Genomic DNA, 18,263 nt, shown 5'->3' on the forward strand with positions numbered 1-18,263 from the left:
ATAGTAAGAAGTCAATGATGACCACATTTAAACAATATGGAAAACACAGTGAAAAGCATATAAGCCCCTTCACTGAATGTAGTAGGCAGGAATCATTGTCTTTCCCAGTTTTATAGTGGTCATCCTCACTCTAAAGTATCTCCCCTCATTAGCTACTAAAAGAAAGAAACTGACAAATACTATAGATGGATCATCAGTGGAATATATTTTGTCAGTGTAGGTATTTGGGAAACTGGTATTTCATTTAATAGTTTTAATAGTTTACAGATTTTCTTAGTGAGAAAAAGAGAGATGGGGTCTGATTCTGATCCCATTTACACTAGCGTAAATCAGGAATAACTCCTGGATTTACAAGTATAAGTAAGATCAGAATCAGTCACACTATATGTTTGCATGTTATTCCTGTCCCCCATCACTACATATAATAACTCTCCTCTATAAGGATTTCATGCTTGAAACAGAGACACTAACCCTCAGTGTTTTCTATTTGTCACTATTCTCCCCTATTAATCACTATAAAATTTTCTTTATTTCCTTGTCTACAACTGGGATTTAGATTTTCTGGCCTGGAATTAGATGGGTCTAGATGATACCATCTGCTGACTGTTCTTCAATTTATATAAAGATTCTTTGTTTCTTAGGGGTTGTTTTTTTTTTTAGTGTACACAGCTGAAGAGAAGAAACCAAAAATTGTGTCATTCATGTTCTCAGTTTGGCAACCAGATGCAGATTGGCACATACACACTCCTTGTAGAGAGTGCCTGAGTGCAGAAGTGTTAAGACAGCTTTGAGGCTTGCTCTGAGTTACTGTTTTAACAGATATTCATGTACCAGCCTCTCCCCACCAGCCATAAACTGGAAGACAATCAGCCATCACATTTTGGTGGCCTTTGTCACTACAAGGTGCAACTGACTAATATATTTAGATGCACCAGCAACAAAACATCCTATTTGAATAATACTTCTGCCTTTTGCTTGTTGGTTTCCCTCATGTTGAAGGGTCCCAGCTCCATTTCCATCTATGCACATCTCTTCATGGGTTTCTTGGTTAAGGAAGTATTTTGAAGATTGTCATTGTGGCCCTGGGGACACTTGGAATTGCCCCACTTTCATTTAGTATCATCACTTTAAAAGTAAGTTAAAATTTTTAAAAGACTATAGTTTAAAAGAGAAATTTCATTAAAAAAGGCAAAGTTTAGCCCTGTTCCTGCAATATGAAGGGAACAGGGACATGGCTGCCCCCACACAGACCCCCACTGACTTCATCCACTCTCCCATTGCCTTCAGTGAGGCTCTGTGTGGGCAGAGCTGCCTGCCCCTGTGCTACACTTGGCCTTGCGCATAGGCTTAGTGTCCAGTGTTGTCACCCCACCATATGAATGTGTTCCATTTAATTAAATTTTCCCTAGTTCATCAACCATAGATTGAATACGTGAAGCATTTTACTGTGCATGCTAATACGAGTGTAGTGTCTTCAGTAGGACCCAGCTTAACAGAAACCAGTTTGTCACCACCATTTTTTATTCATATTGCTTGAGGAGCAGTATTTATCACCTCTTTCAGTAACCTTATTTTGCATTAAAAAGTACAACATTTGGACCAAAGACAATGATAATGACAAATGCTTTTTTCAAAGCAGAAGAAGATCTTAGGGTTGTTTAAGTGACTGTGGGGATTTGCTCTTCAGCTGGAATGAATCAAAAACTGTAGTCATGATCTGGACTCTGCTGGGTGATTTTCAAGGTTTGATTTGCACTGGTTTGGTCACACCTCAAATGCAGAATGGAAGTTTTAAACCTAACAGAACAGAATGGGGATTCACTGATGGCAAATCCAAAATCATGTCTGGAGATCTGTAGCTTCTGTTTCATAAGATCTTTTTGTTTGTACTTTTAAAGTGAACGCACGGTACTGAGGGTTGTAGTTCAACAGCTTGTTGGGTCTTTTAACAATTTTTTCTCTGGAGGAGGACGAGGGGGTAGAGACAGCTATATTTATCACTACTGTTGTTTAGCAGAATAATTGATTTTTCATATTTGGCATTCATTCTCTCCCCCCCCCCTTTTTTTTCTTTTTATATCCTCATCAGAGGAAATTTTTCCTCCCGGTTCTTAATGGAGGACTTTTACTCCAACCTTCCTTGACTATGAAGTGCTGGATCTGACAAAGCATCAGTGCTTCTCCTTGCTAGGCCTTATAGAGTGTCACAGCAGAGTACCAAGAAGTGTTGCCTTCCAAAAGGAACTAAGCCTGCTGTGCACTGAACCCTTGCCAGTCTGGGGAAAGAATAAGTGCCAGAGAATTGAGCCTAGGTCTTTGCCATGGCAATTCACACTGCTTGCCATGGTGTTTGTTTTTGGAAGTCTGCTCTGTTCCAGACTGGTACTTAATAGCAATGGGTTAGATGGATGGAATTTCTCATTATTAGAATTATTGGAATGGATTTTCAAAAGCACCTGAATGACTTAAGAATACAAATTCCACTGAAAATCAATTATTTCTATCACTCCATAGATGTGCAAAGTGCTTTACAGACAGTTGTACAGTATATTCCCAAAATACCACAGAGAGAGAAAGGGAAGTTAAATAATTGTCTATTGTTGATGAAAAAGCAGCTAACTGTTAAAGTAGTTTGGGGCAGTGAGCTTAAGAGTTAGGTTGGAATTTAAACAAGATGCCTAGACAGCACAGAGATCACTTTTGGGGAAGGGATGTATGGGAATTCTCTGGGATAGATCTTCAACTGGTGTACATTTATCACAATTTAGGATCTGTTGTCCCCACCCCTTTTTTTCGCTTATGGGCTTTATGTTATGGGGGCATACCCTCGGATCAAGGAAGGCTAGTAACAGCTTCCTCCAGAGCCTATCAACACCAGTCTGAATGCCAGAGGGGATTGCTTTAACATAAGGCATTCCCTCCTAGAGGTCCCGAGTGCTCTACAGCTCTACAAAGATTTGAACTACATTTTTAGTTGTTTTTCAGTAGGTTTTTTCTTTTTAATTTAGGAAATGCCACAAGCCGCTTGCTTACTAATAGTTAGAGCTAAATACCCAGTGCTCAGCGAGAGTGCACTCATAGATAGAATTGGTTCTGAGGCAAGGGTGAGCGTTTGAGGCCCCATACTGCAAGATGCTAAGTGTCCTCCATTTTGATTTGAAACTTAACGGTGTTCAGTCCCTAACTTGAGACACTCAGAACCTCACAGTGTGAGCTCTATGGCCCAATCCTGCTGCCACTGAAGTCAATGGCAAAACTCCTACTAACTTTAGTGGAGTAGTATTACGTGCTTGGGCTAAACATCATGAGGGCCAGTTTGGAACAGTGAAATGAAATATTTGCTGTTATCCATGTCGATAGATAGTGGAACAGCATTAAAATTCCAGCCCCCATGTCCTCTGCTAGGTGCATAAATCTATTTCTCCATTTTGTTACACAATGTATATTCTGCTCCCTAAAACAGAATAGAGTAACATGATGCAGCAGTCACAAAACAATCTTTCTTGTTTGGGGGAGTGGGGATGCTTGGAAGGAGGGAGAATGAAGTTGGAAATGAACTATTGTCTAATTTTTTTTTTAAAAAAGAAAGCATACAGAGTCAGACTTAAAATTGGTACTTGGCAAGCCCTGTGAGTACAAGGCCAGAATTCCAGACCAAGCTTGCATCTTATCCCTTGTAATCATAGAATTGTTCTCATTGAAAGGACAGCAGGTTATGTGTTGAAAAGTGGTTAAGCTAAGCAGTGTTTAAGGAGATAATGCAAATGCAATGCCTCCATAACAGAGAGGGGGTATATATATATTTAGAAATCATTCCTTTTGGTAAATATATTGTACATAAAATGACAGCTAGAATTTTTAAATCATTTTTGGATTCCACTGAGCCTTAGTCAGGGGGACTTGTGCATGAGGTCACTGCCAAATTTCAAATGCCCTTTAAATCTTTCTTTAAATGTAAACATATACAATCTTCTTGAATAAGGCCTTAAAAATGTAATACAGGGCTAAATTCACATTTTAAATATAAAAACATGTTTAATGTATTTAAAGCAATTGATTTAATTGTCTAAATAAAATCAGCTTTGCATAAATTAATAAAATATTTGCACTGGGATAGCATGATAATTACCCTGATTTTAGGGAATGAAGTGGTTAGGGCTTCTATTTACTCTATCTGCTAAACTCACGCATCTAACACTTAAGCTAACGTGGTTTCTTCAGCAACAACCCTTTAACAAATATTCAAAAAGATGACTGAATTTTGCAAGTTACTGTATTTCGTAGAAGGCTTTTTCCAAAGCTTCTATAGTCAATGCAAATTTAAAAAAAACACACTTTTTAAAATTGGATGTATAACAGTGGTAAATCTTGGCTATTTTTGATTATTAAAAAAGGTACACATGCATCACTAATTAACAATAGGATTTTTATAATATTTTTTGTAATATTATGTAATATTTAAATTTGTGTTGATTTTCTCAATTTTACATGTAGTAATTAATTTTGTCTTACTGACAGATGATTCTCAATGACTGATTTTCAAGAGAAAATCCAGACAGGTATTTTAACACTTTGTTTTCATTCAAGAAGCCTTGTATTCATGGTTCTGGTTATCGTTAAGGGGCACTGAACTAGGCTCTGTTGTTAATTAAAGGTTTAGTATATTTAGATAACTGAATCAGTTTCCATATTCTTATCTTTATGAAAATCTTTTTGTGGGGGAGTATAAGCAAATTAGGCTCCCACCTTCCTCTGAACAGAGCATGCATATACCATGTATATAATTCAAACTTTCTTCCTTCCTGGGGTTTGGCTTTATTAACAAATGTAAGTATAACAACAAAACAGAAAGCTCAGCCTAACACTTTTCCCCAAGGTCGGCTGCTGCTAGGGTTTGCCCTGAAGGCCCACAGTTCCACCCATAGCACCCTCTGTTCAGTAAGAAAAAGAAAGACACTTTGATACTCCTCCCTCCCGTTATTTCGTGGTTGGAGATCACCTGCCATTTTGATTCCTCAGTAATTTAGATTGAATCTTCATACAGGACACAAGTACCTGACAGGTGGGTGATTCAGCAGAGGAACCCTGAATTCCTGTGCCATTCATCATCCTGTTACAGGGAAGCTGCAGGTGATAAAGTTAGGCCAAAGTTAAAGAAACCACTTTATATCCAGCTAACAAAGCCTTTCTTTTTAGAAATCTCACAGTGAATGGGCAATATGGTAAAAAAACAAACAAACAACTAACTCCAATTTTATATTTTTGTTTTGTTTTGTTTTAACTGCAAATAATATATAGTATCTGCCTTTTTTTTACAATTTTGAAGGTGATTGTTTGTCATTTCCCAATTAGCTATTGGAACATTTAAGCCGTAATGGACAGTGCACCTTTAACATACTCATTAATTTCTTGTTATGCTGTTGAGTGCTATGAACTTATCTTTCTCTCTCTCTCTCCCCCTCCCCCTCTTTCTGTCCCTAACTATTGATCCACGTCTTAGTCTTACAATCTATATATTTTTAGTATTTATTACACTGAACTTGTAGACTGTGACATTGTAGTTAAGGGGCTGTTGGGGTTTCACAGTTTTTAGGGATTTATAACTCAGCCATTTTAAATACAAAAGGCTGATAGTTGGCAATAATTCTTTCCAAAGAATGTGTTACTCTGATTGCCATTAATTGAAGTTATATGTATATTGATGCCTTTACATGAATAGCCAGACTGGATGCTGTATTTCAATATAAAAACTGGCTAATCCCTGTTGTAATATTAGACCAGTGGGAAACATTTCTTGCCAGTTTTAGTGCTGTTTTGTAATATAGTTAAAATAAAACAAGTGTTGATGGAGAGAAAGTAAGAATGAGTGCAGCCTTTGTGGCCTCATCGAATGATTGAAATCAGTGGGGGACTTTCCACTGACTTCAGTGGGGGTTTGGATCAGGCTTCTGGTTTTCACTACAGACTGGTCTGAAAATATCAGTTTTTATAGTGTATACCGCCTTTATATTTCTATCTTGTCACCTTGTCTTGTTAGTGTCTTATCACGTCACTTCCTGTACCCTTTGCTATAACAGGGATGTCAGCCTTGATTACCTTCTTTTGTGCCTCTCATCCACTCTGCCTGCACCTTCTTCTTGTATACTATCCCTGTACAAAGAACTCCCTTTCCAATCTGAGCTATAAGGCAACTGTCATTGAAATCTGTCCTCAAAGCCCACTTATGCAACAGTGCTTGTAAGAGGTTGTCTACACATGAAAGTCAATCTAGAAAAAGGTACGGTGTGAATTTTAAAGTGGATTAACTATTCCTGAGTAACAATATGTGTAGACACATTTATTCCAGAATAAGAGCATCCATACATGGAGTTAATCAGGAATTGTTAGTCTGGAAGAACTCCCTATGTAGACAAACCCTAAGTAAACAGCCAATTAGTGATGTCTAGGTGGAAGGACAGTAGGGATAATATGTGTATGTGTGTATATGTGTGTGTTTGTGTAGCACCTGGCACAATGGGGCACTAATTCTGACTGGGACGGGGCCTCCTGTGTAGTATAGTTTGTAAATCCTATTCATTTTCATGATGGTTTGTGGAATAAGATTTTTAGCATAATCATTCTACTGGCTTCATACATGGTTCATGAGATCCACTACTATCATCAAAAAGTATGTATGCCATTAAGGCATAAATTCATTCTATATATTTCCTTAGAATCTGAAAAATACAAGTATCAGTTTTCTAAGTTAGATGCACATGGACTTTTGTAAATGCATAACATATGCACACAGGCCGAGATCCTGCAAGGTATTGGGGCGTTCAACTCCCTTTTGGGATCTGGGCCAGATCCCTTTCCAGTCAGGTATCTGTGCATTTTCATGGCTAGCCAGATACCTACCTGGATATATGTATGTACCTACACCTAATTTGTGCATACATTTCAGTTATTATATATACACATGGAAATGTATGGAGCTCAGCCACCTTATACCAGCTGAGGATCTGGCCCATAATATGCATGCAGTTGCCTGCAAGTGTCTATGTTTTAAATCATGGCCCATATGTTTTAAGGTCATTTAGGATGGAAGGTCAGGGACAACCATCACTTACACTCTCTGTCTTTCCTTCTTTTGAGCAACTCCTTCTGTAATAGTTTGTTGCACAAATTTTTGCTACTGCTGTCCTTGGTGGCATATTCCATAAGAAATTCCATCTGAATTCCTTTTGTGCCTGCTTTTTCTTAGCATCAGTTCATGCCCAATTGCTGTTAGATATGACACTAACTTAAGTAGCCTTCTATAGCAGTTCTGTACTCCTTAACCTTCTCTTCTAAGGAATATAGATCTGGTTTGTTTTTGACTTACTAAGATAATTTTGTCACTTGATATCCTGTGTTGTACTTTCTCAATTTTTTTAATGATAATGTAGTCAAAGCTGATGTACAATATTCCAAATATTTCTTTGTTATTCTGTTATAAAGTGCACAAATGGTTTCTAACACTTTACAGTCAATACCTCGGTTTGTGTATCACAGAAGTATCTTTACTTTTTTGTGGTGCTGCTAGGTTTTGTGATTAAGATTTTAGCACTTTATTCAGAATTCCCCACAGCGCCTATAAATAAATTTTTCTTTATTGAATTGCATCAAATCTCTTTCCATATTCCCTCAAAGACATTCTGAATTTTTCATTTTTTGCCACCCTCATTTTTATTGTCTGCAGCTTCCCCTCCATTTTCTATATTGACTAAATTTCATCCCCCTTCTTGTACATTTCTTCTTTCAGGTCACTGATACGGAAAGTGAAAAAAAAATCAGCTTATTAGTGGTGCTTGTGGGACACCAGCCAACACCTCCCATGGTCCTAATCTCTCTATGTTAATGTAAGGAAAAGCTGTGCCTTCAATATCCTATCCAGTCCTTTATCCAGTATTCAGCTTGCCCTCTCTTCAAAACTTACTCGCATTGTAAATTAGTCTTTCAGGAGGTAGTGCAGCAAAAGCCTTCTTAAAGTCCAAGTAAATCATGCTCATGGCTTTCTTCATCATTTTATTTTTTGTTTATTTTTTTTCAAAATATTCTATTAGTTTTGTTACGTATGATCTCCCTTTTGTGAATCCATGCTGAATATCTTTAATTAAATCATAACTTTCCCTGTTTTGTCCCTGATTAGTGTTTCCAATGCCTTCCTCACTGCTGAAGTTCGGTTTACTAGTGTTTAATTTCCTTGATCTTCCCTAGAACTGTTATTACTTTAGCCCTCCCATCCAGTGGCATTTCCTCTCCCGCCAAAGATATTTGCTAAAGCTTCCCTGTTCCTTTGCCTCTTCCTGCAGAATTCTGGCATGGAGCCCATCTTTGGTGTCTGGTTTTGGATCGTAAATAGTATTCACAATACATTTTTACCGCTTCACCTTTAATTTCACTTGTTAATCTTTCTAATTCTTGGTAGCTTGGTGTTCTTGACAACATGGATATGCTCCTGTTCCTGTTGAAGCTAGTAGAAGCAGGAGTAGGCCTGGGAGTGCACAGCTTTGTTGGTTCCAAATGAACTTTTCATTGCTCTTAGAGCTTCTTTTTAAAGGTGGTCTCACCCCAACTTTTGAATAAGTCCGATCAGTACACTCAAATTGGGTTTTTAGATATCTAACTAAAATGAAAAAAAAATAGTCTACACATATCTGTCTTAGGTATTTATATAGCCTCCATTACTATAGTATCTGAGCATTTCATAATCTTTAATGTATTTTTCATAATCTTTAATGTATTTATCCTCACAATATCCCAGTTAGGCAGGATGGTGCTGTTATTCCCATTTCACTGATGGGGAGTTGAGGTGCAGAAGGACTAAGTTTAAGGTCACATGGGAAATCTATGATGAAGCAGGAAATTGAACCCAAATCTTTGAGACCCATGCTAGCACCCTAACCAGTAGACCATCCTTCCTCTTATGAATCCAAGATCTTTGATTCACAAATTTAGAGGTTGCTTTTGTGTCCTTAGTGTATTTTTGCTAGGTTATATGCATATTCTTTATACTGATATTAACTCCTCTTTGAACATCTGCCATTTCCATAGAGAATCACTTCTTCCATTTCTTTTATTCCATATAGGGTCTGCTCCTCCTCTCACTGAAGTCAATTGGAAGTTTTGCCATTGCCTTCCTTGAGAGCAGGAGCTAGCCTTGACCCTGCTGAAATTCAACAGCTTTATCTTTTAGTTGTAAATTCAGTCCTAACTCATTGTATGCATATTGTATGCAAAGAATGGATACTCAGAAGTAGCCCATTCATTTTAATGTAACCTTCCAGACTTAGATTTGGATCATAGCAGTTCTGCTGCCATGGGTTGCAAAGACAACATCAATAGAAAAGATTCAGCTAAGGAGGAATCAAAGTAGTTCCTTCGACACTGTCTAGATCTCCTGGAATGTATTTCCCCACCATTCTTTAGAAGTCTCAGGCTCTCATGAAATGTATTAAAATAGGGGAAAAAATTGTAATATTCTCTATCTTATTATATATATAACTTTAAAAAACCAAAAGAAATGTAAATGCAAAAGGCATTAAAATAAGGTTAGGTGCTAAATTTTCCAAATAGCTCAGGAAGATTTTGTCCCATCTCTTCTGTTAACAACTATAGGAGTCAAGTGACTCTGACCCTGCAAACTTCCATGGAAATGAATCCCCTAAGGCTGCAACTTAAACCAGAAAACAGACACTATGTCCTTAACTCACCTCGTTTTGATTAAAAACTGGTACTGGATATGATATGTAAGATCACACTTACTGCTCTGAGACCCTGGAAACCCGAGCATGATGGAATACGTCAGGGGTGGAATGGCAGCCTTGACTCTGAATATTTTTGCTTTTGTCAGTTAAAGTCAGACAGTGAATGTTACTGTAATGACATTTTATATCTTCCACTCGGTATTCTAGTGGAGGGAGCCACAGGTGTTCCATTGGAATTACTCACACATTTATAGAATTGGACATTCTGTCATTAAATGGACTTAAAACTAAAAAGCCTTTGTCTGTGAAAGGTGACCAATAGAAAGAGACTTTGGATTATCTGATATCCCATAACTTAATCATATGGCTCTTAAGAGTGGGACATAAGCAGCTGTGTCTCACTAATATGCATGCAATATGTGTAAAGTGATATGCTTTAATTCTAAACTTGTTTTTAGCAGGAAGAAAAAGCATTTAGATGAGGAACATTAAGATTCAGCATTAACCATTTTTTTCCTCAGGGCAAAATTATTCATCACCTGATATTTATTAAGGCAGCATTTTTATTTTATTGCTATACACCATAAAGGGTCTGTCTAAACATTCTCAAAGTTTTGTGATAAAGTTTAACAGAGTAGCTAACAGTATTTAACAGGACTTTCAAAATCAATGATTTTGAAAAAGCGTTTATTTAAAAAAATAGAAATGCTGTCAGACAATACAGCTGAAATAACCAGGACAAGCATTCATTTAATTTACTATTTCAATTTAAATTTTTTTATTCATCCTCCCATATTACATAAATTTTATTTCAGAATTGTAGTCTTAACTATTAGTTTGTGTTGGTTTAATCTCTCTTATTTAAGTATGTTTGCTTTAATAATATTTTAAAAAAACTAAGACAAAGAAACTGTAGATTAGAGACTTTATTTTCAGGGTAAAATGATACGGATAAGTGAGCGTCAACTGACCAGAAATTATTTGCTTCTGTCTGTTAGACACGTAATGGAGTCATTTAACTAGTCAAATTAGGAGCTGTAGAAATGCACCATGCTTCATTACTGAGTTCGAATGGGCACCATTTTACATTTACGTCAAAAATTATCTCATAGCAAATTAATGTTTTCATTGTGCCGAAAAGTCAAAGCTATGCAGTATTAGCACCACCTAGAGGACATAGCAAAATATTTTTAACATGTTTCCAGTACAAGAAAAACAATGATGAATATATTATCTTTAAAAACCAAGTATCTCAAAAAAACCTCTAAAAACTTTGTTGTATTGTTTATATTGTCTGTATCTATATCTCTATATAAACTAAATCAGATAATTTAGCTCCATGAACTAACAAAAAGTGTAATGACATAAATTCATACTACTGAAATTACAAAGACATTATGAGAATACGTTAATTCAATAGATTTGGTACATTATAGGAATACTGGGTAGTTTTCTTGCTTTATCCAGTTCCACACTGTTCCTTACATTGCAGATTGGTACTTTTGTGAGGTCTTTCAGTGTCTATAGTATTGGCTATGCATTTTTACATACAGAAAAGAATTCTTTTTAAATATGAACATTTTCTTTTACTTGAGAAATACTGAAAACATTCTCATTTTAATCTGAGAGTTTTACTAAAGTAATTTTGTATTTTCATTAAAAATTCCCAGAAAGCTAAAGAGAAATGAATTGAGGAGAAAGTAGTTATTTAACAAATTAAACACTTATGCAAACAATTGGTGGACAACTAGTGAAGATGAAATGTTCAAGTGTACTGAAAGAACCCAGGTAAATGAAGAAAATGAAGGAGAAAATAGAATGCATCTTAAAAATATTTCATCACTAGTCTGGGTGCCTCTGATGCAAAAAATTTAAAGAATAGCATAACATTTAAAACAAGCATTTAAAATGTGGTGCATATTTTGTGTCTCCAACTTCTGGAATTACATTTTCCCAATGAGATATTTGTAAGGTAGCTGACAACGTAAAACAGAATGTCTTTTGGCTAGGAACACTCAACAGAGAGTGAAGTTACAGTGGACATCTTCAACATCAAGGGTAGATGATTGCAAGGCATGCAGGTTCAATACCCAAGTGTTTGTGCTGAAAGAATGTCCCTAAGCTAAGTGCCTTTAGTAACCACAGAATTGTTGCTTATTGCTTTAATAAAACTTTAGGAATTTGTGGAATAAAGTTGAAAAAACAATTAGCTAATAAGACTTACATCAGATACTCCATAGGCCATGATCCAAAGACCACTGAGGTCAATATGAGTCTTTCCATTAATTTCAATGGTCTGTGGATCAGGCCCATAAAGCTCAAACTTGAAAACCCATTAATAGATTTTTAAGGTCAGAAGAGACCGTTAGGATCATCTACTTTGACCTTCTGCAAAACCTGGGCCATAGAATTTCACCCAGTAATTCCTGCAATGAAGGGATTTTCATACATGAGCAATTGGACCACTCAAGTGACTAGGGAATACTCATTTGAGGGTTTGCAGGATTTGAACATTTGATCTGAACCTTCCTAAATGTATTTTTACATGTGGTTTTTAATTGACAAGAATATCTAAACTTACTTTTCTGAGGTTATTGAATGTTTTGTTCTGTGTATCTGAATGAGTTTGCCATGTTAATATTCTTTGAAAGCTTTTATAGAATGAAAATCAACCAAAAAACCACTCCATATTTTGACACAAAATATAATAGCCTGATAAAAATATGAGCAAATAGGAGGAAGTGGGACACAATTAATCTTGTATTACCGGTACATTTATCTCTGACACAAATGATCATTTATTAATTAAAATGCTGGCTGCCAACTCTATTTTGAAGACAAAAATTCCACATAATTGTGTCAAGTATGTAATTTTTGTTAGTATACTGTATTTTTCGTATTTCAATGAGATGCTCCTCAGGATCCTTTTTAAAATCAAATAATTGCTTGTGATATTATTTCCTGGCTAAGTACAGTATCTTAAACACATACTGTGCTGTAAGTTCAAGAATTTGACAGTGACTTTAGGGCCATGCCAAATTGGTAGGCGAAAGAACATGCCTGTGAGCAAGTTTTCCTTTTGTTCTAGACAAAGCTATTTTTTTTTTTAATGGCTTAGGCTCGTTGCTGAAAAGAATTTCTTTGGAACAGCAAACAAAAAATGTTAAGAGCCTTGCTTACAAGTACTCTGGTGTTTTCTTCTTTAACTGTAGAAACACTTTACCTATTACCATGAATCTTGTCTGCTGAGATGTTTCAGCCTTCATGTTATGTTTACCAAGGCCAGACTAGAGGATCAAATAATTTATAACCATTCCTGTTGGATTTTATGTAATAACTTTGGAACTCATATAAAGTAATGATCCACAAACTCTTTTAATGTTCATTATAAAATATGAAATATTTCTCAGAACCATTGCAATTATGTGACCAGACATAACTGTTTCACACATGAGTAAATACAGGGAGGTTTAACATAACTTTATTATCTTCCTGTCTTTTCCTCTCATTGATGTGATAATGCTGTTTTAATATTTTTCTAAAGAAAAGTTAAGTAATTTCAGAATCTCTATTGAGGCCTAGTTTATTGGTTTTTGTAATAGAGCACTCAAGAATAATTATATTTATGATTAGACCGACACTAGTAAATGTTGTGTCTGAATAGGAGTAAAATACCCCAAAAGCTTTATATAATTGTAGATGTATTTGTCACTATGTCTACTGAATTTTTGTGCTATATAAAGTGGATAAAAGGAAATATTTAGGATCCATCTATCTAGCCATTTATTCAGTGCTCATCACCGTAGTATCAAGGCATCTTACCAGGGGGCTTTCTGATTTTTATTAGATATTAAATGTTAATAGATATGGAATGGGAAAATCAGTTACAATCTCATGCAGTAACAGTTCACTGATAATTTAGGGGAAAATACCTCCCTCCAAAGGAAAAACCCATGAATGAAGAAAAGTTCTCAACACAGAGGAGATGATTCACCTTGTGGTATTTCCTCCGTCTGCTGCCCTTGAGGAAGAGGGTTTAGGAGATCACAGAGCGGGGGGAAAGGGTGAGGTCTATAAATCTGGTGGAGCTTATGGCTCCCCAGGAAAACCAGCCTACATCCCTGGAGATCTCCTCACAGTGCTCAGGAGGCCCCATCTTAGGAGTAATGCTGCTGTTGGTTTTCCCCTTGAAGCTTGTAAAATGGAAGATGATGATGCAATGGTCAGTTACTGCTCGTTGCACCAGCAGTTCCTCCTGTGTAATTGCCACGCTGTACAGAGGGGAATGTGCCACAGAAAGAGATTGCTCCTCTACCCTGCCACCTGAGCCCAAACATCCCCAATCCATGGCTCTGTGTTTCATGCATGTAGGTTATACTTGTGTCAGGGGCCATTTGGAGCATGCCACCTGTGACAATGCATAGTGGAGTTGTTTGAAGTCATCCTTTAATTCTGCCATATGATTGAAGTACCCACACTGCAGACCTTCTTTACACTGGCAATTCAAAAGGCTTGAATAGTTAGAATGAGAATTCAAGCTGCAAAATACAATTATTATTTTTATGTGTATTATGGCAATGCAGAGATGTCCCAGTCAAAAATGTGGCCCCTTTTTGAAACTTGGAAGGCATTTCAGACTATATATATGCTTAATCTTGTATGGTTTACCCAGACAAAAATCCTGTTACTCTAGTGAACATTTTGTCTAAATAATGGCTGCAGGATCACCAACTGTGTTCACAAATGGTGAAATTCACCCCAGTACAGAGGCCCCAGGTACCAAGGGTGTCCCTTTGAGGGAAGGGGAGAAACATGGGCAGATTTACCTTATTGTCCCTTACCTATGACCAAATGAGCCTCTGTACTTGGTCTGAATAAGCTGGCATGGAGAGGCATGTACAATATGGCTGTAGAGCTGTGGAGGGTTCCATAGATTTGATCCATTTGCCAGAATGCATAGGAATTTCAGAGGCTTTTACATAGGTTGGAATAGCAGCACTGAAAGCCCTCACTGCAGCCCCACAACCGACCAGGGGGCTGAAAGGTTGAATTCCATCCCCCAATCTCCTGCTTCGCTCCTTTTACTCAGGCTTTGTGCAGTGAGAGGTAAATTTCATGCATTGAGAGGAAGGAAGAGAATTCATAAATGTTATTTTTATGAGTCAGGAGTAACCTGCAAAGTGATAAGTGGTGAAGCACAGCAGAACCATGAATCAGTTAGGCATGGTCATTCCCAAAGTGAGAAAATAACTTGTTTATTCCACAGAGTCCCTTTGCTGTGTATTATATGTGTTGAACATTCCATTCTCTTTAAGTTTTAAATTAAAATGATTTTATTTTGCCTGATGAAATGCTGATGCATTAAAGTATGATTCTACTTGTCCTTTTGCTAGTAGAAAAATATAGTCTGACTAATGACATGATGAGATAATATATTCATGAGGTCCAAAGGATGGTTGTATTAAAACAATGTACTCATTCTCACTTAAGACCGTTAGTGTAGCTTTGTACAGCTTTAAATGTTAATCAATTTTCAGTTTATAAATTTCCACATGCAACATTTGAAATTTTCAAATTTAAAAAGAAACTCAGATTTTTTGACAATAACAAAACTTTCATTTTCACTAGTGAAAACTTTTTTTATCATTACAAATGGTATATGTTGCCTAAGAACAAATCACAATTGTTGACTCATGTCCCAAGTGAAAATTTACACCTTTTGTAAAGAAATTTCTCAGTTTTAACAATGAAGACCAAACACAAACCGCATTAGCACTAGCATGAAGAGTAAAGTCAGTGTGATGATTCACCTTGAGGTTACTTTATATTATTGTCCTTAGATTTACCTGGGAGAAAGCTACTGCTTTTTCTTTTGAATCAGGACAATTTAAAACAAAATGATCATATGTTCTGTGATACATTACTTTGTAAGAAATTGTATCAGAGCATCTTTTTGAATAAACCTATCTATTATATAGAATGTATGTTTCAAATTTGAAACAAAAAAATCAATTAAACAATCTTTTAAACATCAGCATTATGTTGGATTCCTTTTTTAAAAACTATTATCCACAGTCATCTCTTTTATGTTATCATTATTTCAGTTATAAAAACTGAAATCAGTTGTCTTTAAGTCTTAGTATTCTTTCACCATTGATGTACACAGAATTGTTGACTGTCAATATTGCGGAGTGTACAACTGGCACACTTAGGTTAGCTCGTCTGAAACACTGTCTCTTGAGATTCAAAGGATGTCATTCCTGTCTAAGTGGTAGAGTGATAATACATCTGCACTCTCTGTATGTGACATCTAACTGTCATGTGGTTTTGTCAATGGACAGCAGTGCCTGTCATTTTGCTGTGAGACCCAACATAAAGTGTACATCACCCTTGACACAATATAAAGTGCAGTGCATAAGGGAGGTTATACCAGGTGTCCATGGAATTTGAGTGCTTTGTTTTGATAGCCAATATTAAACAAAAGCATTCTCTAAGGGCTAAATGTTGCTCTGCTACATTGGAGTAAATTCACAGTAGCTTTACTGACCTTAAAGGGCCTGCTCAGACTTCAATAGGTCAGAGGATTAAAAGGCCAAAAATTCAGTGATGTATTTCAACCAATGAGTGTTGTTATGGGTATGGCCTGAGAGCCAAGGTGTGGTTTTAATGAGTACATGGCCCCATGCACCCCCTAATCCCACACAGAATTCTACTGCTCCTAGGCAGAATAATTTAAATGAGGAAATACAGTGGAGTTACTCTGGATTTACATGGTTGTAATTGAGGGAATTTGCTCAATAAGGAATAATATAAATGGACATTTAATATATCAAGGGCTATTGTTAGTAGATATTTAACTTAAAGAAAGGGAAGTATTTTGATTTTTTCCTTTCAGCCTTCTGTTTCATGCCTCACAGTACCCTCTAACTCCCCACACTAATTCATAATGCTTAATTATAAGGTGGCAGTCACAAAAGAAAGATTCAGATTTTTCAGTGAAAATGTGAAGTTTTTGTATTCATCATTCTCATCACATCTTGGAAGTATCAATCAAAAATAGCTGAAATATTTTCCTAAACTAATTAGAACCTGCCTTCCTTCTATGGAATGTTACAGAGTTGCCACTGATGTCAGCGGGAGCTCTGCTTTTGGAATGAATGCAGGATCAGACCCTAAAAATTAGTTTTTGTTGGTGATGGTTAATAAGCAGTAATTCAAATGACAGTCAGTGGCAGCAGGGAGTGATTATAGTGTCTGAGGGACTAATGCTGCAAAGTGTTGAATGCCCTTAACATCAAAACTTCTGTAACAAGAGGGTTATATTTCATCTCTATGGCTCCTTATCAGCTGTTGAGCAATTAGACAATTTTACCAAATCTTATCCTGTTTTAGATTATAAATTGTTTGGAGCAGGGCCTTTTATATATTTCCACAACAAGGCCCTGATCTTTCCAGGGAGCTCTGAGCATTACTGCAATGTAAATAAGAAATAACAATAATGGTAGTCTTGAGGAGTAAGTAGAAGACAGCTTTGATGATCAGCTTCTTATAGATTAAGTTTAGTCCACTTAAAAGGGTCCCAGTGTTCCTCTTAGCAATTGATACGAATGTGACTCCCATTAAACTATTTTCCATTTGATAAAAATTAATCATAAGGTGAAACATACATACAATGCAAATTCCATTTTTCCTAAAGATCTTGTGAAATTTTTGTAGTTAAAAATACCTATTTCACGATTTGTAAGCACATTTAGAGTTGGTTAACCTTTTTTACAACAAATATTTTATGCTATATGAGTGCCGTTAGTAGGCAAAGCTTGAAAGTTTTAGCAAAGTATATCATACACAAGGTATTTATAATATTGAAGATTGCAGTGGAACTGGCTGAATTGGTAAGTATAGATTTCTCTCGTAGTTGTTGATAGCCCTATGGTGAAAATACAGTCTATATTGATTCTCACTAGGGACTATATTATTAAAATATATAAATGTTAAAATTGACTTTGGAAATTAAAAAATAAATTATACCTATAAATCAGGGATAGCTGATAAACTAATAAATATCTATCACTATTATATCTCATTATTTCCCAAAGATATCTGAAAGGCACTTAATTGCAACTCAGTAATCAATTATTCAATTAACCCTCTTCTCATCAAATATATATTTGATACAGTTTTGTGAAGCTTGGGCTCTAAAAGGTTTATATTGATTGAAGGTTTTAAGGCCACATGTTTCAGTTATTGGATATGTGCAGTCAAGACTGACGTCTCAGGTTCACTAGAATATGCAAATATAGTGAGTTTCAAAGATGGTTAGAATCGTGAAGTTGATTTGTACTATCTTTTAAAATCATTTCCTAGTAACTATCTAACAAAAGTGAGCTGCTTATGTAACACATTATTCAAAAGTATCCAGCTAATTTTTTGTGTGTGGCTTATTTAATGCTTTGGGTTGACTGTGAGCAACTTTTTGCAGGTATTTGCTATTCAAGATGTGTTGGTTAGAACTGCTCAGAAAACTTTGTACAAAAC

General features: G+C 36.2%; 1 protein-coding gene across 15 annotated transcripts in view; it reads left to right on the forward strand.

Annotated features, from left to right (window-relative positions):
* The window catches only part of ZNF536 (zinc finger protein 536), a 406,360-nt gene that overhangs the window by 324,190 nt on the left and 63,907 nt on the right, over positions 1-18,263 (forward strand). For 2 of the 15 annotated variants that reach the window (XR_012664576.1, XM_075118393.1), the window contains exon 8: positions 4,519-4,559. The exons of the other annotated variants lie outside the window; for them this stretch is intronic. Coding sequence is in view for 1 of the 2 variants with exons in the window: in XM_075118393.1 (XP_074974494.1) it covers positions 4,519-4,532 (14 nt within the window). In the remaining variant the exon portion in view is untranslated. The remainder of the gene's footprint in view (positions 1-4,518; positions 4,560-18,263) is intronic. 15 annotated transcript variants of the gene reach the window in all.

Source organism: Caretta caretta, chromosome 12, assembly GCF_965140235.1.
Source record: "Caretta caretta isolate rCarCar2 chromosome 12, rCarCar1.hap1, whole genome shotgun sequence".
In the NCBI taxonomy this organism is placed as follows: Eukaryota; Metazoa; Chordata; order Testudines; family Cheloniidae; genus Caretta; species Caretta caretta.